Source organism: Lepisma saccharinum, chromosome 10, assembly GCF_977018435.1.
Source record: "Lepisma saccharinum chromosome 10, izLepSacc3.1, whole genome shotgun sequence".
NCBI classification, from domain to species: Eukaryota; Metazoa; Arthropoda; class Insecta; order Zygentoma; family Lepismatidae; genus Lepisma; species Lepisma saccharinum.
Window position 1 is genome coordinate 70975044 of NC_139238.1, and position 23341 is coordinate 70998384.

General features: G+C 38.2%; 1 protein-coding gene across 2 annotated transcripts in view; it reads right to left on the minus strand.

The window, feature by feature from the left end:
• Positions 1–311: 311 nt before the first annotated feature.
• The window catches only part of LOC145993941 (protein takeout-like), a 224376-nt gene continuing 201346 nt past the window's right edge, over positions 312–23341 (minus strand). For both annotated transcript variants that reach the window (XM_083129906.1, XM_083129905.1), the window contains exons 3-6: positions 20448–20595; positions 7517–7650; positions 5176–5325; positions 312–1555 (exon numbers count right to left, since the gene is read on the minus strand). In XM_083129906.1, the coding sequence (XP_082986032.1) occupies positions 1404–1555; positions 5176–5325; positions 7517–7650; positions 20448–20595 (584 nt within the window). In that variant the 3' untranslated portion in view covers positions 312–1403. The remainder of the gene's footprint in view (positions 1556–5175; positions 5326–7516; positions 7651–20447; positions 20596–23341) is intronic.

Consider the following 23341-nt stretch of genomic DNA (forward strand, 5'->3'; position numbering starts at 1 on the left):
CTCATCTATTCTTCCACTTCTCTCAATTATGCTTCCTTGATTGAGAGAAGTTGAAGAATAGTCTCATCTACACATCTAATTTCATAAATATAAGGTTCATGCATTTGTCTATAATCAAATAGATTATAATACTTTCAGGGGAGGGGTTCATTCACTCACCTCGCAACGTTCATGTTGACAAAGCCCAATGTATATATGTTGAAGAAATATCGTTCAATGGAATTAATTATTTTATTGTATTCTTAAATGCTGTGGTTTTTCCCTTTACCAGTACAAAGATTTCAACTTGTTTCAACAAGAAAACAAAGATGTATGATGCGTCACTGTTTATTAACAGTTATATACATTTACACAGAAGCAAATACAGGACTTTGGACATATTTTCATTCACACAATATTTGACGTTGAAAATTGTACCAGATTTGAAACGCTGAATTTGTACTTCCAACTTTCAACCTCGATTTTTATTCATAACTTTACTTGACGACATATTTGTGCTATTTTCTCAAGTATAGCATTCACAGAGGGAATATCACAGTTGTAATAAAATAAAATGCACAAAATTTCAATGTTACTCTATGTGATTAAACTTTAGATCATAGAATTAACAGCTACGAGAGATCTTAAAGCTTTAGTTAGTATGAAAGAATTGTGGAATAGTTCCATTTCAATTCACATCTCATTTGACAATGCAGCCTCTACTTAAAGTTAACTAGATTTGTTTGGTCAGTTAATACTAATCATCTATTGGTTAAATTCTCACAGACTTATAAGTATTTTGTTCAAGTTATGAAAAGATTTGAGATAAGTTACAACCAGTATCCAAATTGCAGAAAATGTACAAGGGCAAAATAAAACTTCAGAACTTTGCATACATTTCGAGATGTTCGTATAGATGTAAGATTAACTTAAACGATTTGACTGTGAAATATTATTAATCATAATAACAATGATAAAAGACATTTCAGTCAAATTTGCATAATCATTAGTTCATTTGTACATGAACTATTTATATTCATAAGGTTCAACAAAGATATTCAATATCATAATTTGTTGAGATACAGTACTAATACATCATTTTTCCTGGTTCAAAATCAACCCCATGATGTAGAATTTGGGAAATAAACATTTTCTGCAAAGTTCTTCAGTTAGAAAACTTTTTTTTGCATATGATCCAATGACTACAATACATAATAATGCTTTTCATCCTGAACATAACATACTTCCATCATTCCTTGATAATGATGTCACAAATTATGCGAATACACAGATCAAAATACAAATCAGAGAAAGTTCAGCTTGAAAATATTTATAAATTACATTTGTTTTGTGATTTCTCAATCATACTTGACTATACTTTTTGGTTATGAAAAGTTAACATTTGAAACACGTTGTGACTTGCATCAGATATCGGCCAGTCTGTTGATTGGGACAGATGTCAGGGCAGAATCCACAATGTCCTTGGCTATGGAATTGACAACGTTAGTCAAGATGGGTTTGATATCTTGAAGCAGATCCAGGGCTCTTTGGTTAAGAAAATTGTTGATCGTATCACCTGTAAAAGAAAAAGAAAATTCTATTAAATACACTATTTATAACCATGTAATCTTGCTCTGATGTATGCAGTTGGTGCCATCTTTTATCGTATTATGAAGCTCACTTGAGTGCTGCAGCCTTAGGTCGTTTTGTACATAGCGATCGATACCTCATGCAAATTTGAGCTGTTTACAGTCTGTCGATAATTTTTGTCTAAATTTTAAGGTATTGATTTGACTCTCCCTCGTATATTAAACATTTACTAGTAAAGTATAAATTACAGCATCCATGTTTGTCCATCATTCATCCTTAACATAGAAAGGGCGACATCCGTGGCGGAGTGGTTAGAACAGTACGCTACGGTTTCATAGGTTCCGGGTTCAAATCCCGGCATGGACTTGTGTGTCCCTTGTGAGTACGAGGGCTGCTGGAAAAGTTTCTGCAAACTACCAACAACAGTGGCGCTAGTGATCTGCTATTATAAAAATCGGAAGAATAGACCTTTTTATGTTTAAATTATCTTTTATTGTTTGTGTAAGCCTATTCGTTTTTTTCACAGCAGTTTGAAGTAGTAGTTTTGTGTGAGAGATGGAAATTTCTTGTGAACACTTTCGAGCAATGATTTTTTATGATTTCAAATGTAGTTTAATACCGAAACAATACATCAAGCGACTTCATTTGACTTTTGGGGATGAAGCACCATCCAATAGGACTGTGCATAATTGGTTTTCCGAATTCCAGCGTGCTCGCACATTTCTCAGTGATGGATTTAGTGAAGGTCGTCCATCCACGTCTGTTGTTGCCAGTAATGTTGATGCTGTGTGTGAAATGATTCAGAGAGATCGGCATGTAACATACCGTGAGATTCAGGCATCCTCGAACATTGACATGAAAGCAATACATACGATTTTGCATGGTCATCTGAACGTACAGAAACTTTCAAGCCGTTGGATCCCACACAACTTGACCGAAGCGCAAAAACAGGCTCGTGTAAATTGTTTTAAAGAAATGCTCAAAAAATTCAACCGAGGCAAGTCAAATATGGTCTACTACATCGTTACAGGGGACGAAACGTGGATCTATTCATACGAACCCGAAACTGAACAGCAATCCACTATTTGGGTGTTTCAAATGAGCCGAAACCAACAAAAGTTGTTCGTTCGAGGAGTGCTGCCAAGCAAATGATTGCTTGTTTCTTCGGTTATACCGGACATGTGGCAACAATAGCTTTAGAAGATCGAAGGACTGTAAATGCTGAGTGGTATACAACCATTTGTTTGCCATAGGTCATCAATGAATTGCGTAAAACAAACCTGATCAAGGCATAATGTATGTTTGTCCATCATTCCCCTTGTCGAAGTCGTAGGACCACACGCGGACAGAAAAGAGACTGAATTACAACATATGAACACGTGTGCATGCTGGGATGTGGAGGAGCAACCCTTGATTTCCTAACCCAGTTCTTCCTAGAAATCAAGCCCAAAGTATCTTCCAGCGTTTCTCAGAATCCCTCATGTTCACAGCGTAATTACCCCTTATCGTCCTTGACGTTCCCATATCGCTGTCCCGATCATATGTGAAAGAATAAAGACTTCTGGAGACTTGTCTTACACTGTAGGCTGGACAAGATAAAAGCAGAGTCGTGACCTTTGTGGGAAAGCTTCTACAACCACATCCTTTCTGCCAGCTATTCGATCCTCAGTCCTTTAATGTGAAGAACATCGGTTATTTCCGCCATTATGCAAGTCTGTCCATTTATTATCAGACACGCAAAATATATGTTCCTCTAATCCTCCCAGTCTAGCGTGTTAGATCCAAGGTTGTTTCACTTCTGCACCGTTCCCATAACGCTCTTATGTAATGGACATGTGCCGCTAAGAAAGTCACTATACATGAACGACTTATTGTCCATTATTTAAGGTAAGGTTCTTATATACTATCATATGTAATTTTGAGATGCATCTCCACGGTTTGAACTTGCCTTTATTTAACTATGGATTATGTACTTAGGTTTTAAAGGACAAAATCCTCTCTCTTAATTTTTACTTATTAGCAGGTCTCCCGATGGCATAGTGGTAACGTCGTCGCTTTGTAATCAAGAGGTTCCGGGTTCGATACCCGGTAGAGACAAATCGCACAGCGGTTCGGATCCCACTTAAAACTATAGGTTCATTCCCGATTAGCCTACATGTGCATAAAGTGTACATAAAACAATGAAATCAATGGAAGGTGGTGAAGTGTAGTAGCGTGAAGTTGATCGTAGTCTCTCTCTTTTTTTCGCATTGTTCATATCTTTCTATTCTCCTGTTTTTATATATTTCTTTCTCTTTCGATCCTCTGTTTGTTTTTCTTCTCTTCTCTATCTTAGTCTGTTTCTCTTTCCTCTTTTTCTCTATTCGCTTGTCTTTTCTCCCTGTTTCTCTCTTTCCTCTTTTTCTCTATTTGCTTCTGTCTTTTCTCTCTGTTTCTCTCTTTCCTCTATTTCTCTATTCGATTCTGTCTTTTCTCTCTGTTTCTTTCCTCTTTTTCTCTATTCGCTTGTCTTTTTTATCTGTTTCTCTCTTTCCTCTTTTTCTCTATTCGCTTATGTCTTTTCTCTCTGTTTCTCTCTTTCCTCTATTTCTCTATTTGCTTTTGTATTTTCTCTCTGTTTCTCCCTTTCCTCTTTTTCTCTATTCGCTTCTGTCTTTTCTCTCTGTTTCTCTCTTTCCTCTATTTCTCTATTTGCTTTTGTATTTTCTCTCTGTTTCTCCCTTTCCTCTTTTTCTCTATTCGCTTCTGTCTTTTCTCTCTGTTTCTCCCTTTCCTCTTTTTCTCTATTCGCTTGTCATTTCTCTCTGTTTCTCTCTTTCATCTTTTTCTCTATTCGCTTCTGTCTTTTCTCTGTTTCTCCCTTTCCTCTTTTTCTCTATTCGCTTCTGTCTTTTCTCTCTGTTTCTCTCTCTCTCCTCTTTTTCTCTCTCTTTCTCTTTCCCTGTTCCGATCTTTCCTTTTCATTCTATTTTACTCTGTCTCTCTAATTCCGCTTGCTCTGTCTTTCTCTCTCTATCCCCATTCTTCTATTCTCTCCATCTTACTCTTTTTCTAGCTTCCCCTCTTTTCCTATTCTCTTCTCTATTTTCTTTCTATCTTACCCTGTGTCTTTGTTCTGCTCCCTGTTTCTCTATCCCCTTCTTTCTTTTCTCTAGATCTGGCTTTAAATTTATGTCTCCCCTTTTCTCTATTCCATTCTTTTCTTTCTCTATCCTTTCTTATCTTTATATCATACTCTGTTTTTCTATTTCCTTTTTCTCTATCTTACTCTGTTTTTCTAGTTCCTCCTCTTTTCATCTATTATCTTCTATCTAATCCATTCTTTCTCTTTTACTCTATTTAGTACAACATTGTCATATTTCGGGTTGTAGGAATACCAGTGAAAGTATATGGAGCTGTTATAACCCAGAAGTATCCGTGACTATACAAAAACTACGGCATGATACAGATTACATCCAATTTCTAAATAGATCTCAAAAAAGTGGTATAGTTCTCTTTCATTAAAATATAACATTTACTTTATTTACTTCCCTGCCCTGCCATCTATACTTAATCAGTTCAAAGAACACCAACACCTTTCTCAAATATAATTTAGACTCTTCTTACCGAGTACTTTGTTGCCATCGAACAAATTGCTGAAGTGAAGTCTCACATTGTCGAGATCAAATTTCACGTGGATGGTCTTCACGTTTGCTTTTCTGTTCTCTCCTTCGCCAACAATGTTAAGCTGCACAACACAATTGATATCAAGGCCAGCTGAAAAGAATATATATAACAATTGTCAGTAAAGCAGGATTGCCACTCAAAGAAATACTAACAAACATTGCTTATATAATATTGTCTACATGTTTTGTGACGGTAGTAGCGTCGACTTGAAATAAATTTGGGAAGTAATATTGACATAAACAAAGGGCGCCCCAGTGATAGTGTGCATAAAGGTTTTGTGCAGTGGTTTTGTTAGTTGTAAACATACAGGGTTGATCTAAGAATGTCAGTTGGCAACCCTTTCAAAATGCAGGCGCATACGCAGGAATGTCCCAAGCTGAAGCAACTTCAAGGGTCACGGTCAAGTTTGGCATGAAACGTTGGCCAGTTCAAACAGTGGAGGCGTTCATCCGAACAGGTTCGACTCCGAGAAAGGCGGTCGAGTTGCGGCAGTGGAGGCGTTCATCCGAATAGGTCGACTACGGGAAAGACTGTCGATTTGCGGCAGTGGAGACGTTCATCCGAACAGGTTCGACTCCGGGAAAGACGGTTGAGTTGCAGCAGTGGAGGCGTTAATCCGAACAGGTTGGACTCCGGGAAAGCGGATAATTTTCGGCAGTGGAGGCGTTCATCCGAACAGGCTTGATTCCGGAAAAGATGGTTGAGTTGCGGCAGTGGAGGTGTTCATCCGAAGAGGTTCGACTCCGGGAAGTCGATTCAGACACGAATTTGCAGCAATGTAGGCGTTCACCCGAACTGAACAGGTTCCAACAGATTCAGGAGATTGCAGCGGGTAATGGTACCGAAAAGCATCAGAACTTGGACTGAACTGATACGGAAAATAGTAATAATTTAAAGCTGATCAAATTATTTACGAGACTTTTTCATTAAAATATATAAAAATACCTGTTATGTAATCAGAAAATAGTTTTTCTCACATAAAATTGGTAAAATCAATGAAAAACTTGAATTTTTTGCATAATTTCCATGATAATTAGATTATATGAAAGTGTCGCGCGGCATTTTTGCCGACCCCGCAAACAATCAAAACGCCGGAAATGTATCGGCGGGTATCGATTAATGAAATCCAACCAATAAATTTACGATACCGATACCATATTGGTGTTGGCTCAACCTTAATCAGAACGCCTCCTGCAATGCCATTGGTTCTGCATTGTCTGACCCACGTCATCATGCAGTGCCGTTCTGGCGAACGAACCTCATCTTACTGTTGCAGTCCCCTGACTGGAACCTGTTCGAATGAACACCTACACTGCCGCAATAAGTGTCTGAAACGGCTTCACCGGAATCGAACCTGTTCGGATGAACGCCGGCATTGCCGGATACGTGTCTGAACACACTTTCCTGGAGTCGAACCTGTCCGGATGAATGTCTCCATTTTCGGGCTACGTGTCTGAACCGGCTTTACGGGGACGAACCTGTTCGGATGAACGCCTTCACTGCTACGGTACGTGTCTAAACTAGCCAACGTCCCATAGACACTGATTGCCAGCATTCCATTTGTTTAACTAAGTATGTTAGATGCCTGCATTCGATCAGGTTCACCAACTGACATTGTCAGTTACATAAAATTAGCGGGCATTTGTTCTCCTTGGTTTACCTACTATTGAAGTATTATTAGCTTTACATTTTCTGAATTACAACTCAAACTTTAGCAGGACAGTATGTATGTTCGTTATGTATTTTAAAGGGTTATTGTTTCACCCTAATGTGATGTTGAAAAAATCAGGAAGATATTACAAACTGCATTCTGGTATAATATGGGCGCACCCAGGATTTTAGTTGGATGAATCTGATGCGATTGAAAACTAGATAGAACGGCGGAAATCCAGGAATCGGTCGTCTTTTGTCAAGGCAAATTGAACACGTATTCCTGCCTAACTAATTCCGGCAGCAGAAGAATTATATAAGAAATAGAGCGAAGGAAAGTGTGATAATTAATAGTCGTCTTTAGCTGATTTAGCATATTTGTAAAATGATATTTCGCGCACGCAGTGGGCGAGCCTGTCCGCTGGCAGCCGAGACATTGCAACGTAAGGCGCATGCGCAATATCTTGCGCAGAAACACTCCGCGCAAGCTTCTGTACTACGTCAGCTGTATGACTCGCATCCAGCCTTAGCTTGTTTCTCGTTGCTTGTCTCGAGCATCAGCATGTAATGAGTCACTGCAATTTAACGAATGTTTCTTTTACTAGATAAGACACGTGCGAATGGTACTTACTGATATTCGCCTGCATGTCACCCTTTCCTCTGATTGGGAACAGCAACAATCGACCATCAATATCGTATTTGCCTGTAGTCTTCACATCTGGAATGTACATCTTCAGTTGGGTCTTGAATGTATCTGGGTTCATGCTAAAAATAAGAAATTCATTATGAAGTCTAACGGTACAAGTTTATGCTATAAGGGCGTACTTAAGTGGGGGTCAGGGGTGAATCACAGCTCCTGATATACTATAGGAATAAATAATAATAATTTAGGTTAGGATTTTCTCTGTCTGCCTTATTCCTTTATATTATAGGCTGTAATATTTTATCTTCGTTTCATGTTGATTCGAGCCTTATACCGCATTTACATAGCGCTTATGAATGCCTATTTGGCATAATCGTGCCTAAAATTGCCTGTTTTGGTAGTTTTTGCTTATTTCCGCCTTCTTTCGCTGCGTTGTAAGAAGTAATTTATTGTTTTGTGAATTTTCTTTCATCATCATCGTCGCGATTAGCCAAAAGTAACAGAAAAGCGAGGCAAACATTGCTAATTAAGTGATTAAAAGTATATATATATATATATATATATATATATATATATATATATATATATATATATATATATATATCTTTTTCTTTCTTCTGCTATATCTTTTTTCCAGTTTCTTTCTTTCCTTCTCCCTGTCTTAATTCGTTTCTCTAATTAACCCCTCCTTCATTTTCTTCTCTTTCCCTACTCTCGTCCCGATTAACCTTTCTGTGCATAAAGTGGACTTAACAACAATAACAATTCTCTACTCTCTTCAGCAATCCAGTCAACAAGTGTGCAACAGACCACGAAAATTAATAACAAACCCTGCATATGTTTGTATATGTATATATATATATATATTATAAATCTGTTGCCGTAAATGTCCATTTTCATAGTTATTGGCGCCTATTCGACAATCCGTACCTAAATATTGAAACATACGCGAATGTTTGTGTATACGTGTGTTTATATACAAGTATTCATTCAAAAAAATATGTATTTGACAACACATCCACTACAGATTACTTAGAAATTACACGAGTTATTTTTCCACATAATTTCCGGCATTGTCGAAACACTTGTTAAGTTTAGGTACTAGCTTCTCTATTCCACAGTCGTAGAATTCTGACGGCTGCTGCTCGAACCACATTTCAACTTCGTTCTTGATCCTTTCATCGTCCTGGAAGTGTTGACCCGCAAGATGTCTCTTAATGTACCCAGCGCGCACACACTTCCCTCAACCCTAATGTTACAGTCGGAGCTTCATCAAGCGTTGTCTTAGACACTTCCGGAATGATTTCGTGCAATTGTCTTGCTGTAAAACGCCGATTTGTACGAATTGTATCCTCAATGTGATGTAGAAGTTTGTCGGTGATCACAGACGCCCTACAGCTCTTCTGTTTGACATCAACGTTGGTCCTGCCTGCAGCGAATTCACGGCACCAGTTCGTCACATGTTGGCGACTCACAATGTTTCCAAATACGGGAACAATTGCTTTGTGCGATATCCGCTGGGCACTCGCCTTTTGCATGGAGAAAACATATGACGGAGCGCACTTCACATTTGACGGGATTCTGAACCGGCGCAGCCATTGTCAGTACGTGTTACTCGAACTAAACTCCGTACCAGCTAACTGTAGACCAGGCGAACGAGAACAAGTCTCTGCGCAAGTACTGACGCGAGACGGCTCCACCAATGAACAGTGAGAGAAACGGGATTGTGTAATGGGCGAAGGGAGTTACCCGATTTCCTGCTTCACTCTGTAAGTGTTGCAAACTTTTGAAAAGGATAATACCGAACGCATATGGCAAACGCGCCGTTTTTTGTCTCCAGGTCCGTACGATTGGTTTAAGAATTTCTTAGGGAAATATTAGGGAAAAAACTGCAAGAGCAAATTTTGACAAGCCGTGCATTTAGCGTACGGATTAAGGTCTGGACCGTACGGTTGGCAACACTGCGCTTTCACCACTCGTTTCCTCCTCCTCTGCCGATATGCGCGGCCCTGCTCTACAGTTAGCTGGGACAGAGTATAGACTCCAGGTAACAATGATGAACGGCCACGAGACGAAAGCGGAGAGATGAAGGTCAAAGCCAGTGTTGCCAAAGTACACACTAAGACATCACTTTTCGGCCTATACTGGCTGTAAAAAGTTTCACAGTGAAACGATAAGTGGGGACCATGTTTCCACTAACATTGGATTATTTTTCAATTAAATGTATGGGTGAATTCAATTAGCTTCTAAAAATGCTATCCATGGTAATGGCGGCAATTAGAATGCAGTTGTCAAATGGTTGCAGCAGCAATAACCTTTGAAAATGTCAAACGTGTATTTTAATGATTGCATTACAACATAAAGGCTATGTGTAGGCTGCAGTACAGCATTTCATACTATTTTATATTCTTATTGATTGATATTTCTTTTGTGAAATACCTGCTTCAACATGTTATAGTGCTAATTACACTAAAATGCAAAAAACTTGGAACTTATGTATAAAGCGGGATAATCAACATTAATAGTAATGAATCTTTTATTTTCGTTTCTTTCATACTATAGCTTTGCCAATACCCATACCAAAGCATCGATATTGTAAGGTATATGTTGCAATTTAGTTACTGATACCAGCTAACACTTGTCCGGAGTGTAAGTGCTAAGTTGCAGAGAGACCAATATATTTTTCTGAAGCGCCATCTACTGGCAAGTTTGTCGTATTTATGCAAGCATTCAAGACTTCGTGCACTTTAACCGTTTCTGAGTTTGTTGGACTTTCGTTTTGGTTAATCTTCCCACGATTTCTGCCATGCAAGGTCTTCGGTGACCTAGGCCGTTTCCCAGGAGTGTTCCGAAAGTTCAAGGAAAGGTTAGAGATAGATATTCCTATACGACCATTTTTCATACATCGAACAAATTTTCTTACCTGCTTCGCCTGATCTGTACGTATATTGCCCAAAGGAATGATTATATCTTAGTACAGTAAAACCTCGTTTATCCGGACCTCGATAAGCCGGACTTAGCTTAATCCGGACAGGCAAAAGGTGACAAAAATCAGAATGCTAGGTTTTAAATGTGGCTAGAATTCAACAATCGCATTCGTCATATTGCTCCGTAACATTTTACTGTACTGTATAGTGTATTTAGACTTATGCCCTTTAAATACACGTAATAAACATGTTTTGTTGGTATAAACGGAGTTTTAATGCACTTTCTACAGTTCTTTTAAGTTATTTAAGTTAATCCGGACTTTCGTTAAACCGGTCAACTTATCCTTCATTAGTCCGGATTAACGAGATTTTACTGTACATGAATCAGAAGCATGCCCGGAAAAAAACGGGATGGATTTTGACAATGTCATAATTTTTATAAATAGTATGTGAGGGTGTGATCAAAAACTTTCCAATGAGAAATTCCCATTATTACTCCAGAATCATAAATTGTACAATTAGTTTTGGCTCTGGGCCGAGATAGTGAATGAAAAGCTTTGAACAACTCCTATAACACAGGTTAGTACTCTTTGTGCAATATAATTATAATTGTTTACATGCTAAATATATGTGCGTAAATAAGCGAGACGTTACGGGACGAAAATGCCGGCATCTGTGCCATGTCACGCGCCAAAACGAATGCGCTGTACATATGCTTCTCCCCAGATGACAAAATTGGAAAGAGCACTTCTGCAAGTGGGCCATTTGTTGTTTGGAATGCTAATTGGACATTAACATAATGTTATCTCTTCTAACATAATGTGTCTCTCGTCTCGGCGAACATTTTACCCCTTCTCTGCCTCTGGTATTGATCGAACCTACGACGCACTGTTGTGTTATTCCATTGCTCACTTTATTAAAAAAATCACTAAAACAACATTACAGTATTACGTGAAATATAACCGTAGCAAGGGTTAGGCTGGGGGGTAGCTACAAAGTTTCCAGGGACAAAGTGTAGACCAGTGGTTCAAATTGGTGGTCCGCATACCAGCAAGACCCTGAGGAACCAATTCAAACCTCGTTTGGTCTAACCTGTTACTTTTCCCCGCGCCTGCTATTGCTTGAGAGCTCATCTGCCAATTAGAAACGAGGGAAAGGTGTCTGTTAAGCAGCAAGGAGAGAATGGAAAACCAGAGAAGCGGTGCTTACGTACACGCTGTTCCCACGTTGTAGCTCAATTTTCACTTTCTTTAAAGTTCATTAAACATTTTTGTTTATGATGTTTTCGTGGTAATTCTAAGACTATTGTTTGCAAATTTGTGCATTCGCCTTTAGGCTATTCTCTGCCCAGTCTTTCACAAACCTAGGTTGACAGTAGATGGCGACAACGCCGCATGCTTTCTTCTAGAAATATCAACCTTCCAGAAATCTAGATGAAACTAATCTAGAGTGTTTGTTTTGCGCGAGAAATTAATAAGTTTCTGGTCCTTTTATTAAGTCCTAAAATCATTTCCTCAATCAAGTATGATCACTCGTTCTTGTATCGAAATTATGCTTATTAAGACATACTGAAAACTAAAAAATAGCATGGAACAACATACGCGTACTGTTCGATCACGGTTAGCTAATGTGGGCGAATCCAAAAGTGAGAGGGGGAGCTGGTAAAAATATGCTCAGAATTTCACTCTTCGTCCTTTCTTATGTATGTGATTGTTGTTATAACTCGTAGCGAGTGGAACAAAGACGTTTTTCGCGCAACCTGCTTTCCCCTTTGTGTTCGCCTCTATTTCGCCATTGGACTCGCCCAATTGGCGCATGCGCAGTTCCGTCGATAGTCACGCCTGACGCAGACTGCATAGATCTTAATCAGAGAGCACACATAACACTTACGTGACACTTTCTTCGTGATGAACTTTACAAATGAAATAAAATTACATTAATCTCGAGTAATACTGATACCTCAAGCAAACATGTTCTGCAAGAATGAACTATATTAACAAGTTTCTTTAAAACTGTCATTTGAGAGCGTGAAAACATATCCACAAAGTTGTGAAGAAATACTTTTATAAACATCTTTAACATCAGTATTCATAAAACCGACAAATATATAGATTCCTAAATCACTCAATAGCTATATAATGTACAGTGTCTCTCAAAAGTTTTAGGACAACGACATTTTAAACTAGGCAACCCAATTTACACAAGCCGTTGGTGGGTTGCGTGCAGAGTTAGGCTCAATTTCAGGGTTGCCACATGCACAATAGATATTTATAAAACACGCGAAAGAAATATAAACAAGTATTATTGTATAAAATTATTAAAAATATCACTATTATATCGCAAATGACAAAATTCTTTCTGAAAGAAAAAAATAGGTTTTCTAGTATTTCATCGCTGATGAGTCTACAGTAATGAAAAGAGGTGAGAGGAAACGAAAGGTCACAAAGGAGAGGAGAAAGAGAAAGCGAAAGGGGAAGAGGAAAAGTAGAGGAGAGAAGAAAGATAGGATAGACGAGGAGAGGAGATGTAGTGAGGAGAATGGAAAAAGATTCAAGGAGAGATGGGGAAAAAAACAAAGAAGAGAAAAGAGGAGGAAAACGAGAGGAGAGGAGAGGAGGAGACGAGAAGAGGGAAGTGGAGAGTAGAGTAAAGGAGAGAAAAAGAGAAGAACGAAAAAAGAGAGAATAGTGCAGTGGAGTCCAAAATCTAAGACAGCAAAGGAGATAAGAAGAGTGGAGAAAAATGGGATGGAGATAATACGTGAGAAAAGTAGGGAAGGCGATATGAGATAAAAGCAGAACGGAAAGAGGGGAGAGAACAAGGAGAGGGAACTGGAGAGAAGAGGTAGTTGCAGAAAATACCGTCTGAGCGTCAAGAATGGATGCATTGGTCAAATTATCGACATGAAACATTCAATGACATTTTGAAATGTATTGGAGAATATATTAGATCGGTGCGAAATGCCTTTTGGCTGAGTTCAGAGCAAATTAAAATCTTCCATGTAAGATCTTTGATTTTACCTGCGATTACACCACTAAAAAAATGAACGTAATTTTTAATATTTATAATAATTATTCTCCACTTCTCGGTTCGTTGAAATGGAGATTTTGTAATTCAATATTTCCCCTCCCCCCCATCGTTAATTCCAAACTGAATCATTCCGTTTCACACGGCGTGGACAATGAACACAATGGGATATGTCTAAAACTTACGAAAATTTTCTGCCAGCGGAAGGGTTTGAACCTACGACCATCAGATTGACAATCCTGAACGGTAACCACTACCCTACAACCTTTAGCTCCTTAAACCAGGTAGAAGAACCACTACACTACGCCTTTACCTTCGAATGAAACAATATTTTTTTTAAGTATTCTGTCCCTCCAATATTGTAAATGTCGTTTGGTATACGTGTAGTTGAACTTTTACTTTAATTTTGATTTGCTTTCTTGTAGTATAACTGATATCTTCGAGAAATAATTTTCGAAGTAATTAAAAACGAGAATATTGGTAGTTGTGAAAATGCGAGTTATTTCTTCTAACTTATTATTGTGATTAGACATTACTAATGGAAAATATCTAGAGGCTTGAATATTACAGGACGATGTTCTTTTCCTGTGATACTCTAACAGACAAAATGCTTGTTTACTGATGCAAGTCTTGTGTCCAGAACAGTCTTATGAAATGTATTTGCTGTTGCGTAAGATAACACGAAATAATTACACCGTTTGCGAACTACCAAATCTGTGCAACGTTATACGTAAATAGGCGGAAAATTTTATTCATAAAATCACTTCACATTTGACAGTGTTAGTCAAGAGAGACTCGTGGGACACTGTGTTAAGGTGCTGGACTAAATCCTTCTAATTTTTCTTCCTCGAAGAACAACAATTTCTAAGGAAGAGCAACAGTGATGATCTTTCTTATTTCTTTTAAATGCTTACACTTTCCTTTAATTGGGTTAAAAATAAATAAGAATATTGCTTGCATTTCTGTCATTGACGTAGACCAGAGAGAGAGACAGACAGACAGACAGATATTACAAAATAGTTCAAATAGTGCGAACGCCATTAAAAAGTCATGATAATTCTATGTTGCGTACTTAGAATTATTCATACAATAAAGAACATGTCTAATTGTGAGTTAACAAAAAAAAAAAAAAAAAAAAAAACAATAATAAAGAGACATTTTTGCATCACGATTGCGGTTCGAAAAAGTCTGGACAGGGATTGAAAGTAACGCACTATCCTGACTAAATCGGTGAATCGGACGTCTGGTAGGGTAGCCTTGCATCAATGATTATAAAACTAAAACCACCCAATATTGCAGCTTGAAGACTTATGCGCAAGAAACAGATTCATTTATACAAGAGCAAAATTGAAATTTTTACACATTTCAAAAATCGACGATGTTATTTTCGTATTTATTTATTTATAGGTTCACAGTTAAATATTTTAGGGTTCGAGGGGGAAGCATGGCCCACATGGCCCCTCCCCTGGGTACTGACCTTACGTAGACAGTGGAAGAGAAATTTTGGAGAACCTTTCTATTAAATTTAGTACTTACATTCACCTTATGCTCAGATAGGTTAAACCGTTTATTGACAATCGTGAACTTTTCGTTTAATAGATAATATTCGGTTTTAAACGACGGGAGAACATTGGTCGAATTTCCTTTCTTGCTCTTTTGAGAGAATATATACTTCTACAATAGCAATCGCGTTCGGAAACCGTGAAAAAAAAGACTTGGCTTTCAAAGGCAGACAAGCTTGGTAGTCTGGCTTGCTCGCGATCAAAGTGACTCACTCACGCTATTCAAGGTCGCTTCTTATCGCACCCAGCACGTTACAAGTGACCAGAGTCGAATTTTAAAGAGAATCTGAAGAATGGTAGATTTCATCAGAGGCGGCTAGGTAGGCACCAGCTCAACATGCAATAGTTTAAGTGATAATTCCTGACAAAAAAAACCGTATTGAATAATTATTGGGATAGTAATATGTGTATCCGCTCTTTTTTAACAATGTAAGCTCGAAGACAATCTGTATTCCATTTATTTATATTGGGAACTTGGTCAACCGGAGGTTATTTTATCGCCTTCGATAATCGAATTGTCTGATCGATTATTTTTTGTTTACCCAGGAACATGCCCCATAGGAGATTTCCGAGACAGGGTTACGCTACTCACTCGTAGCTCCCCAATTTCTTCACGATGGTGGGTTGCCACCGGTCCCATACACAGGCCGAGAACCTAGAGAGTGAGCATAGGCGGACTCGAATCCATGCCGTCCTGCAGTCGGAGGTCACGGAGGAGGACTTTTCTTATTTTACCTTTGGCTAATCGCGACGATGAGGATGAATAATGAATAGAAAAATCAAGAAGGTCAGACAAAATTGAAATTTTTACACATCCTTGCATCCTTGCATTGAACTCAAGTGGGAAAAGGTGTAAAATTAGCATGTCCTGAATTGCCACACATATAAATAGTTATTTCATTAATATTTGTCAATGTCTTTGAATCAGTACACAATTATCGTTAGAGTATCATTATTCATGATCTTATATATAAAAATATCCCGTTGAACGTGTGCCAATTCATTTATTTGTTTATTTTTTTTTATAAATTCCATATGCAGAACAATGTAGCCACTAGGCTATATACTGCTATTACAAATAATGTTACCATGCTCTTGTTTAATGGAAGGGATTCTTTTTTAAGGAACATCTAGTATGGAGGATCGAACGTGGGACCGCAATGCTTTCAAGAACTCTAACCAATACATTACGCCCTTTGTTTTCTTGGAGCTACTGTTCCTAATTATTCTGTCGCCTCAATATTGTAAACGTTATCTGCAAAAAAGAAGTTAAATACTCAGATATAGCTCTGTACTTCTAGAATTACTTTATACACATGTATTTGAAATTGAACTCTGAATTTCTTTCTTCGTATTAGTATATCTAAGCTTGTGAATATATTTTATTTGTAATTTTATAACGGTTTCATGAACATCTACGAAATAGTTCCTTATAACTTGGAATATGGTGAATAGATATGAAATGTCTTGAAATTAATTTTCGACCACTAGATTTTGTCAAGGGAATTATGTGTGATCCGTTTCCAGTTATTCATTGCTTAAACAAACGTTTTAAAACTATGTGGAATTTTCATTCTGGGATAAGTTTCTTTACTTGCTACATGTATGCGAACTACACTCTGTCCCACTTATCTCAGGAGCAGGTGAACGAAAACAAGTATCTGAGCAGCGATGAACACGTGAGAGGAATGGGATTGCGTGGAGGGAGGAAAGCCACTGCAGTTACCACCCTTCCCAGCACCGTGCACTGATTCGCTCTGTCCACTCGATCACCTCTCCCCTCTCTCCACTTCTCTTCCGCTATGCGCGGCTTTGCTCCAGAGATGATGGGACAGGGTACAGTTAATTGTTTCTCAAAAGGTATCATCTATCTCTGTATGCCACACATTTAATTCTTACTCACATGGGAAAAAAATGTCAATTTGTATTCAGGGGTAGTTTCACAGTTACAAACTATTTTGGCCTTCATTAGAAGTTTAGTTTAAGTAGGCATTTTGTTTATAATTTTGAAATTGAGGTCGTCTAAGGTTGAAATCCTCATATTTAAGGCTTGAACTCGTCACCTAAGTGGTTGAAGATCGTCCTCTACTTTGTGCGTGGCCTTCTTTGCGTGGCCAAAGGTAAAATAAGAAAAGTCCTCCTCCGTGACCTCCGACTGCAGGACGGCATGGATTCGAGTCCGCCTATGCTCACTCTCTAGGTTCTCGGCCTGTGTATGGGACCGGTGGCAACCCACCATCGTGAAGAAATTGGGGAGCTACGAGTGAGTAGCGTAACCCTGTCTCGGAAATCTCCTATGGGGCATGTTCCTGGGTAAACAAAAAATAATCGATCAGACAATTCGATTATCGAAGGCGATAAAATAACCTCCGGTTGACCAAGTTACCAATATAAATAAATGAAATACAGATTGTCTTCGAGCTTACATTGTTATAAAAAACGGATACACGTATTACTATCCCAATAATTATTCAATACGGTTTTTTTTGTCAGGAATTATCACTTAAACTATTGCATGTTGAACTGGTGCCTACCTAGCCGCCTCTGATGAAATCTACCATTCTTCAGATTCTCTTTAAAATTCGACTCTGGTCACTTGTAACGTGCTGGGTGCGATAAGAAGCGACCTTGAATAGCGTGAGTGAGTCACTTTGATCGCGAGCAAGCTAGACTACCAAGCTTGTCTGCCTTTGAAAACCAAGTCATTTTATTTCACGGTTTCCGAACGCGATTGCTATTGTAGAAGTATATACGTATTCTCTCAAAAGAGCAAGAAAGGAAATTCGACCAATGTTCTCCCGTCGTTTAAAACCAAATATTATCTATTGAACGAAAAGTTCGCGATTGTCAATAAACGGTTTAACCTATCTGAGCATAAGGTGAATGTAAGTACTAAATTTAATAGAAAGGTTCTCCAAAATTTCTCTTCCACTGTCTACGTAAGGTCAGTACCCAGGGGAGGGGCCATGTGGGCCATGCTTCCCCCTCGAACCCTAAAATATTTAACTGTGAACCTATAAATAAATAAATACGAAAATAACATCGTCGATTTTTGAAATGTGTAAAAATTTCAATTTTGCTCTTGTATAAATGAATCTGTTTCTTGCGCATAAGTCTTCAAGCTGCAATATTGGGTGGTTTTAGTTTTATAATCATTGATGCAAGGCTACCCTACCAGACGTCCGATTCACCGATTTAGTCAGGATAGTGCGTTACTTTCAATCCCTGTCCAGACTTTTTCGAACCGCAATCGTGATGCAAAAATGTCTCTTTATTATTGTTTTTTTTTTTTTTTTTTGTTAACTCACAATTAGACATGTTCTTTATTGTATGAATAATTCTAAGTACGCAACATAGAATTATCATGACTTTTTAATGGCGTTCGCACTATTTGAACTATTTTGTAATATCTGTCTGTCTGTCTGTCTCTCTCTCTGGTCTACGTCAATGACAGAAATGCAAGCAATATTCTTATTTATTTTTAACCCAATTAAAGGAAAGTGTAAGCATTTAAAAGAAATAAGAAAGATCATCACTGTTGCTCTTCCTTAGAAATTGTTGTTCTTCGAGGAAGAAAAATTAGAAGGATTTAGTCCAGCACCTTAACACAGTGTCCCACGAGTCTCTCTTGACTAACACTGTCAAATGTGAAGTGATTTTATGAATAAAATTTTCCGCCTATTTACGTATAACGTTGCACAGATTTGGTAGTTCGCAAACGGTGTAATTATTTCGTGTTATCTTACGCAACAGCAAATACATTTCATAAGACTGTTCTGGACACAAGACTTGCATCAGTAAACAAGAATTTTGTCTGTTAGAGTATCACAGGAGAAGAACATCGTCCTGTAATATTCAAGCCTCTAGATATTTTCCATTAGTAATGTCTAATCACAATAATAAGTTAGAAGAAATAACTCGCATTTTCACAACTACCAATATTCTCGTTTTTAATTACTTCGAAAATTATTTCTCGAAGATATCAGTTATACTACAAGAAAGCAAATCAAAATTAAAGTAAAAGTTCAACTACAAGTATACCAAACGACATTTACAATATTGGAGGGACAGAATACTTAAAAAAATATTGTTTCATTCGAAGGTAAAGGCGTAGTGTAGTGGTTCTTCTACCTGGTTTAAGGAGCTAAAGGTTGTAGGGTAGTGGTTACCGTTCAGGATTGTCAATCTGATGGTCGTAGGTTCAAACCCTTCCGCTGGCAGAAAATTTTCGTAAGTTTTAGACATATCCCATTGTGTTCATTGTCCACGCCGTGTGAAACGGAATGATTCAGTTTGGAATTAACGATGGGGGGAGGGGAAATATTGAATTACAAAATCTCCATTTCAACGAACCGAGAAGTGGAGAATAATTATTATAAATATTAAAAATTACGTTCATTTTTTTAGTGGTGTAATCGCAGGTAAAATCAAAGATCTTACATGGAAGATTTTAATTTGCTCTGAACTCAGCCAAAAGGCATTTCGCACCGATCTAATATATTCTCCAATACATTTCAAAATGTCATTGAATGTTTCATGTCGATAATTTGACCAATGCATCCATTCTTGACGCTCAGACGGTATTTTCTGCAACTACCTCTTCTCTCCAGTTCCCTCTCCTTGTTCTCTCCCCTCTTTCCGTTCTGCTTTTATCTCATATCGCCTTCCCTACTTTTCTCACGTATTATCTCCATCCCATTTTTCTCCACTCTTCTTATCTCCTTTGCTGTCTTAGATTTTGGACTCCACTGCACTATTCTCTCTTTTTTCGTTCTTCTCTTTTTCTCTCCTTTACTCTACTCTCCACTTCCCTCTTCTCGTCTCCTCCTCTCCTCTCCTCTCGTTTTCCTCCTCTTTTCTCTTCTTTGTTTTTTTCCCCATCTCTCCTTGAATCTTTTTCCATTCTCCTCACTACATCTCCTCTCCTCGTCTATCCTATCTTTCTTCTCTCCTCTACTTTTCCTCTTCCCCTTTCGCTTTCTCTTTCTCCTCTCCTTTGTGACCTTTCGTTTCCTCTCACCTCTTTTCATTACTGTAGACTCATCAGCGATGAAATACTAGAAAACCTATTTTTTTCTTTCAGAAAGAATTTTGTCATTTGCGATATAATAGTGATATTTTTAATAATTTTATACAATAATACTTGTTTATATTTCTTTCGCGTGTTTTATAAATATCTATTGTGCATGTGGCAACCCTGAAATTGAGCCTAACTCTGCACGCAACCCACCAACGGCTTGTGTAAATTGGGTTGCCTAGTTTAAAATGTCGTTGTCCTAAAACTTTTGAGAGACACTGTACAGCGAATGGAATTCTTGTATATATTAATACAATTTTTAAATAGTGCCATCTATTGAGTTCCAGAAGAACTAATGCATTAAAGATATTTCAATGTATTCTTACCTCACGTTTTGGAAGACGATATCTCTGACACCTCTGATATACATGTCCCTGATCTTCAATTTGACTGACACTGGACCAGATGTTTCCACTACATCGATATCCTTGATATACAGAGGATCCAAAGATGGAACGTTCCATTCTGGAATGCCTGCAAGATATCAAATAAAAATATCATCTTGGAGTACTATACTTAGATATCATTTGATAACATAATATCTGTGGATTCAAATATATTCACATACTAAAAATTTAAACATGCACAATAAAAATTGTTTTTAAAATAATTATTCTGAGAGAATATGCATTAAAAGGCATTTGCTGTGACGACATCATTTTTAACCATCTACGAAATAAAGGGGACAAAATGATAGTGTTTGTTGTGTGGCAAGAAATAATTGTATGTTGATAAATCTGGGTGGGTATAAATGCAGACTTTTTGAATGTTTTACTAACGTGTACTAACTTTTTCTGTCGTCGACATTCCCTCTTTCGATTTTTCTCCGCTTTCTTCTTTCTCCTTTTACACTCTTCCAATTTTCTTATTATTATTATATACTTTTTCATACTCTCTCTCTCTCTCTCTCTCTCTCTCTCTCTCTCTCTCTCTCTCTCTGATATACGTATATCCCCCTTAATCTGGCTTTTTCGGTTCTTTTCTGCTCGTTGTTTCTTGAGGTTGTTTTGTCTGTTTTTTAAGACTAATAGGGACTGGACCTACAGTTTAAAGTTGTATCCGAACCACTATGTGACTCCACCGGCTATCGAACTCTAGTGTTTCTGTTTTACTGAGAATCTCTGTCAGCATTCAGCACAGTGAAATGGATTAAGGGATAGTGTTGTGTCTTACAATATGCTTACTCCTACCAGAAAAATTTAGATCGCCTACGATTAGGACTACAGTAGACTCGCGATTAACCGTGTCCCGATTAACCGAGGTTCCGGGTTAACCGAGGGAGTGGTTGAAAAACATCTCGCCTCATAACGCAACCCCCTGTTTGTTTATGGAGTCAAGTCACAGTCCGCGCTGCACGTGTTCGTTACATTGTCGGTGTATCCGATTGTTACGGTGGTGTTTAAGTCTGTGTAGGCCTATTCTAAGCGGAAAAAGTAATCTTCTCATTTATGTTGTACTAGTAATAAACAATTACTATACAGTTTTAAGTGTTGTTTCGTCATTTACGACCTATTAGCACATTATCTCCATATTATCCGAGTTTTCTCCGAGGTAATCTCGGTCCCAATTAGCTCGGATAATCGCGAGTCTACTGTATATGCAAATAGGATGACAGCAGGGAGATCACTCCCATCCGCCCCTTCCCCCTCTAGCCGCCCATCTTATTAGGCCAGCCGCACACTAGATCCAGGACGACGCGACGAGTTGTATTCCTGTCGCAAACCGTCTCGGTGAAGGTTTAACCATAGTCCCATATGGGAGGCAGCACACCGTACGAAACATTTGACACGAGTCTCTTGTGCCGACCCCCTGTGGCGGAGTGGTTAGCCCATCGCGCTACGACGCAAGGGGTCCCGGTTTCGAATCCTCGCTTGGGCATGGATGTTTCTGAGTGTTCATTCATCAATTTCAAGACATCACTCATCCCCATCTTCGCAAATTAGCCAAAAGTGGCACAAAAAAGCGAAGTGAAATGCGAGGATTGGGGAGTAAGTCATGGTAACCCAGTAATAATTCGACAATCGAAGGAACGTTTCGAAGGTTTGTCATAAACAGACAAGTTTTTGTAACATGTGCACATGTGTATGTCACAGGGTCAGACAGGTTTTTGTAACTTGTACATTACTACATGTGTATGTCACAGGGTTGCTTGGGATTTCTTTCATGATTCCTACCAACAAAATATCCATAATGGATACTCATTCAGTTGTGTATATAACAAGTTTTTAATACATCCCCAACCCTCGTAAATCAAATAAAAAAAATCGAGTCACTTGTGGTGACACGTTTCGACGGTTTGCGACAAAATAACGAAGGTCCTTGGAATTTGTTTTCGCGTGGTGCTGCTTGCGACAGAACGATCTGCGCATGCGCCTTCCCTTCACATCAGGCACAGACATCTAATTACAGACCGAAAATGGGGGCAACTTGAAGCTAGCAATTAAAGTAGTCATTGAATCATACATTAAATGATTAATATCGTATTTTCTAACCAATTAGTTGCTAGAGGTATCTTCAATTCACAACATATAAACCGATAATAGGGTTGTTAAAGGTCCAGGAACCCATAAATTCTAATAAGTTCTATTGGGTTCCGCTACAGGACCGGAACCATTTTTCTCCCACAATTTACATTAGGTCCAAGTTACATATTGTTACATTGAAGAAAGGTTCCTGGACCGTATTTAAATTAATCCGGAGAAAAAGGTTATTGGACCGAATTTAAAATGATTAGGTAAAAAAGGTTCCTGGACCGTATTTAAATTGAGCCGGAAAATGGTTCCTGGACCGTATTTTAATTGATCTGGTAAAAAGGTTCCTGGACCGAATTTAAATACTTTACAGATATAAAGGTTATTTACGGTCCAGAACCCATTTACGCTTGCTGATTATTCTTCTTGGACCGGAATTGCATTTATTTAAAATTCCTTGAACTTTAACAACCCTGACCGATACATCAATTCTACATGCACATTGATACATTCATTCTGCTGTAAACTGTTATACTTATGGTTACCCGCTTCCCAAATTATGACACATACACCTAGACCTACTGCGTACATAGACGAAAGCAGATTTTAGCCAACAAATCGACTCGTCTTGCAGCGTTGCGTCGTGTAGCTTTGTGACTCGTCGTGTCTGATCCGGTGTTCGGGTGGCCTTAGCAGATAAGTACGGACATTGAATTTTCGCGATGCGCGAAATGTGAAAAAAAGATGCA